Consider the following 5,109-nt stretch of genomic DNA (forward strand, 5'->3'; position numbering starts at 1 on the left):
CTTAAAATTTTAATAAAATCATAAATGAAAGAAGAGACATTACAATTGATACCCCATAAGTACATCTTAAGAGACTTCCATGAATAATTATATGCCAACAAATTGTACGACCTAGAAGAAATGAGTAAATTCCTAGAAACATACAACCTACCAAGACTGAATCATTAAAAAACAGGAAATCTGAACAGACCAACAACAAGCACAAGATGAATCAGTAGTCAAAAACCTCCTAACGGAAGGAGCCAAGATAGATTGTTTCACCAATGAATTCTACCAAACATTTAAAGAAGAATTAACACTAATCTTTCTCAAACTATTCCACAAAATTGAAGAGGAGGGAACACTCACAAACTTAGTTTACAAGGCCAGAATTACCCTGATACCAAAGCCAGATGAGGACACTACAAAAAAAGACAACTATAGACAAATATCCCTGATGAATATAGACGTAAAAGTTCTCGACAAAATATTAGCAAACCAAATCAACAATATATTAAAAAGATCATACACCATAATCTATCCCTGGAATAAATCTCTGGGATTTATCCCTGGGATGCAAACATGGTTCATGGTTCAACATACACAAACCAATAAATGTATACACCAGAATGAAATGAAACACACCAGAATAGAATGAAAGAGAAAAATCATATGGTCATCTCAATAAATGCAAAAATGCATTTGATAAGATACAACATAATTTCATTATAAAACTCTCAATAAATTGGGTATAGAAAGGCATACCTCAACATAATAAAGTCCATATATGACAAACCCATAGCTAACATAATACACAATGGTGAAAGGTTGAAAGCTTTTGCTCTGAGATCAGAAAAAAGACAAGGTTGTCTGCAGATGTCACTCTTATTCACATAGTACTGGAAGTCCTAGCCAGAGCAAAAAGGCAATAAAAAGACATAAAAGTCATCAACATCAGAAAGAAAGAAAAAACTGTCTTTGTTTGAATACGATATGATCTTACATAGAGAAAATCCTAAAGACTCCACCAAAAACTGTTAAAACTAGCCAACCTATTTAGCAAAGTTTCAGGATACAAAATCGACGTACAGAAATCAGTTGTGCTTCTTCATACTAATAATAAAACACATGAAAAAGAAATAAAGAAAATAAAACTATTCACAATAGCATAAAAAACAGGAAAATACTTAGGAATAGATTCAATCAAAGAAGTGAAAGATCTGCATTCATAAAACTACAAGACTTAGATGAAAAAATTTAAGACACAAACAAATGGAGAGATATTCCATGTTCACGGATCAGAAGAATTAATATTGTTAAAATGCCATACTACCAAAATCCATCTGTACATTCAATGCAATCCCTATCAAATTTCTAATGTCTTTTTTCACAGAAATAGAAAAAACAATTCTAAAATTCATGTGGAACCACAAAAGACCCTTAATAGCTGAGGCCATCCTGAGAAATTACACTTCTAATTTCAAACCATACTACAAAGCTATAATAAATTAAAAAGTATGGTACTGGCATAAAAATAGACATATAGACCAATGGATCAGAATAGAGAGCCCATAAATAAACCCTTGTAGATATGGTCAACTAATATTTGACAAGAAAGCCAAGAATACTCAATATGGAAATGATAGTCTCCTCAATAAATGGTGTTGGAAAAAACTGGATATTGACATGCAAAAGAATTAAATTGAACCTCTTTCTTACACTACTCAAAAAATTAAATCAAAAAGTATTAAAGACCTAAATGTTAGATACAAGACTGTAAAACTACAAGAAAAAACATAAGGAAAAACTCCTTGATGTTAGTCTTGGCAACGATTTTTTGGGAGTGAAACCAAAAGCACAAGCAAGAAATCAAACATAAGTTGGGACTACATCACACTAAAAACTTCTGCACAACAAAAGAAACAATAAAGAGACAGGATGTGGAATGGGAGAACATATTTGCAAACTTGATCTGATAAGGGGTCAAAATCCAAAATATATAAGAAACTCGTACAAACAATAACAAAAAAGCAAATATTTCCAATGAAAATTGGGCAGAGGATTTGAATAGACATTTTTCCAAAGAAGACATACAGATGGCCAACAGGTACATGAAAAGATGCTCAACATCACTAATCATCAGGGAAAAGCAAATCAAACCCACAATGAGATAGCACCTCACACCCATTAGAATGGCTGTTATCAAGAAGACAAGATACAACAGGTGTTGGCAAGGCTGTGTAGATAAGGCAACCATTGTGCAATGTTGGTGGGAATGGAAACAGGTACAGCTGCTATGGAAAGCAGTATGAAGTTTCCTCAAAAAATTACACATAGAATTACCACATGATCCAACATTGGTGGAAGTGAAATCACTATCTTGAAGACATATCTGCACTCCTTGTGCATTGCAACATTTTCACAATAGCCAAGACATGGAAACAACCTAAGTGTCCGTCAATGGATGAATGCATAAAGAAAATATGGTACATATATACAATGGAATATTATTCAGTCATTAAAAAGAGGAAATTCTACCATTTTCAACAACATAGATAGACCTTGAGAGCATCATACTAAGTGGGATAAGTCACATAGAGAAAGACAAATACTGTAGATATCACTTTATATGTGGAATCTACAAAGTTGGACTCATACAACTAGAGAGTAGAATGGTGGTTGCCAGGGGCTGAGGTGTTGGGGAATTGGGAAGATGTTGATGAAAGGGTACAAACTTCCAGCTATATGATGAATAAGTTCTGCCAATGCAATGTACAGTACAGCATGGTGACTATAATTAACAATACTGTATTATATACTTAAAAGTTGTTAAGAGAAGATCTTAAATGCTATCACCACAAAAAAATGGTAATTATGTGAGGAGATGGTGGTATTAACTAACCTTATTTTGGTAATCACTTCCCAATACATAAATGTATCAAATCATCATGTTGCACACCTTAAACTCACGTATGTTATATGTCAATTATATCTCAATAAAGCTGGGGTGGAGTAGTCTTTGTCTAGTAAAACCACTGTCTTTGCTGCCTTATAGACCGTTTCTGTCAACTTATTTTTTTCCTTTAATGGGCCATACTTTCCTGTTTCTTTGTATCACTTGTGATTTTTTTATTGAAACTAGACATATGAATATCATAATGTGATAAGTCTGGAAATCAGGTTCTTCCCCTTTTCTGTTTTTGATATTTGAAGGTTTGTGTGTTGTTTAATGACTTCTCCAAACTACTTCTGTAAAGATTATTCATTGTTGTGTGCTCACTGAAGTCTCTTTTCTTTTAGCTTGTGTTCAACTAGTTTTTTGACAGAGATTTCCTTGAATGCCAGGAGCTAAAACTTTAAAAAACCCCTCTCCCAGTCTTTGCAAATTGGCTCTGTCCTGAGGCACTTTTTCAACATTTTCCCAAACTGTTTACAATTCTGCCTGAGAATTCACTTCCATCTTGCACTGAAACTGGAGATCAGCCAGAGGTGAAAGCTTAAGGTCTTCTCTGCTCTTCTCTGAGCATGAGTGCTGCTGGGCATGCATATGGCTTTCTAAATTCCCTGGTATGCACAGGCACTGAGTAATGCTCTAATTTCAAAAAAAAAAAAACTCTCTTGGCAGCTTTTCTTCTCAGGCTATAGGTGTTCTATATCATGTTTCAACCATAACCTTGGCAGGTACAGGTTTTTCATTAGCCTTACAATGTTTTCAAGCAATGTATGTGACATTTGAGCCCTGAATGAGTTCCAGGTTATGGAAACAGAGACAAAGTACCTTGCATCAGTCCTTCAGGTAGACCCCAGACAAATTATAACAGACAAACACAATAATTTGTGAATAAGGTCTGCTCTACTCCCTCTGGAATTAACACCAGGGTTTCACAATGGGAACGTGGGCTGTTGTCTTCAAAATGGCCACTGAGCCTGGGAGAGGGTTAGGCAAAGGGCAAGTAAAAATACCAAAAAGCTCTCCTACCATTTTTAAGCTGCCTTTTTCTTGATACAGTGCTCACTTCATTCCTGTAAACCTTTAACTCTTTCCTAGAATGCCGACAAAGTTGGTCTGACAGTTTCTGTTTGTTTTTTGATGTTTCTGTAGAGCTTGGAGCTCCATACTCTGTCATTTCGATGAAGTCATTCCCTGTTCTTTTTATTTCTAGACTGCAGTCTCTTTAAATGGCATTGGGAAACCACAGCACCATTAGTGAGTTCATCCTCCTTGGACTGTCTACAGACCCCCATGTCCAGGCTCTGTCCTTTGTGCTGTTCCTAGCAATTTACCTCCTGACTCTGCTGGGAAACCTGATGATGCTTCTGGTGATCAGGACTGATCCTCACCTCCATACACCCATGTACTTCTTCCTGAGTCACCTCTCTTTCCTGGATCTTTGCTACTCCTCAGTCACCCTGCCCAAGCTGCTGGAGAATCTCCTGTCTCAGAAGAAAACGATCTCTGTGGAGGGCTGTCTAGCTCAAGTCTTCTTTTTGTTTGACACTGGGGGCACTGAAGCCTGCCTTCTCACAGTGATGGCCTATGACCGCTATGTTGCCATCTGCCATCCTCTGCTCTATAGCCAAATGATGAGCAACCAGCTCTGCAAGGGGCTGGTGTGTGGCTCCTGGGGACTGAGCTTTCTGGATGCATTCATCAATATCCTGCTAGCTTTGGACTTTGACTTCTGTAGGGATCAGTCCATTCCCCACTACAGTTGTGAGCTACCCTCTCTCTTCCCTCTGTCCTGCTCTGACATCTCCACCAGTTTTACTGTTCTGCTCTTCTCCAGTCTCCTACATGGGCTAGGGACCTGTTTCCTGATCATATTCTCCTACACCCTCATTGTCTCCACCATCCTGGGTATCAGCTCCTCCTCAGGCAGAATCAAGACCTTCTCCACCTGCTCATCCCACCTTACTGCAGTGCTCCTGTTTTATGGTTCAGCTTTCCTTCGCTATATCATGCCAACTTCAGGTTCACCACTGGAGTTGATCTTCTCTGTACAGTACAGTGTGGTCACTCCCTTAATGAATCCCCTTATCTATAGCCTGAAGAACAATGAGGTGAAAGCAGCTGTGAGAAGGACCTTTAGAAAATATCTCCAATATATGCTGACCAAAGACAGAAGATGA

The 5,109-nt window shown here is 37.5% G+C and overlaps 1 protein-coding gene across 1 annotated transcript; it reads left to right on the top strand.

Annotated features, from left to right (window-relative positions):
* Positions 1-4,158: 4,158 nt before the first annotated feature.
* Positions 4,159-5,109, top strand: LOC106836871 (olfactory receptor 8S1-like). Its single transcript, XM_014850107.2, has one exon. The coding sequence runs from the start codon at positions 4,159-4,161 to the stop codon at positions 5,107-5,109; it is 951 nt and encodes a 316-aa protein (XP_014705593.2).

The sequence above is a fragment of the Equus asinus genome, chromosome 22 (genome assembly GCF_041296235.1).
Source record: "Equus asinus isolate D_3611 breed Donkey chromosome 22, EquAss-T2T_v2, whole genome shotgun sequence".
Classification (NCBI taxonomy): Eukaryota; Metazoa; Chordata; class Mammalia; order Perissodactyla; family Equidae; genus Equus; species Equus asinus.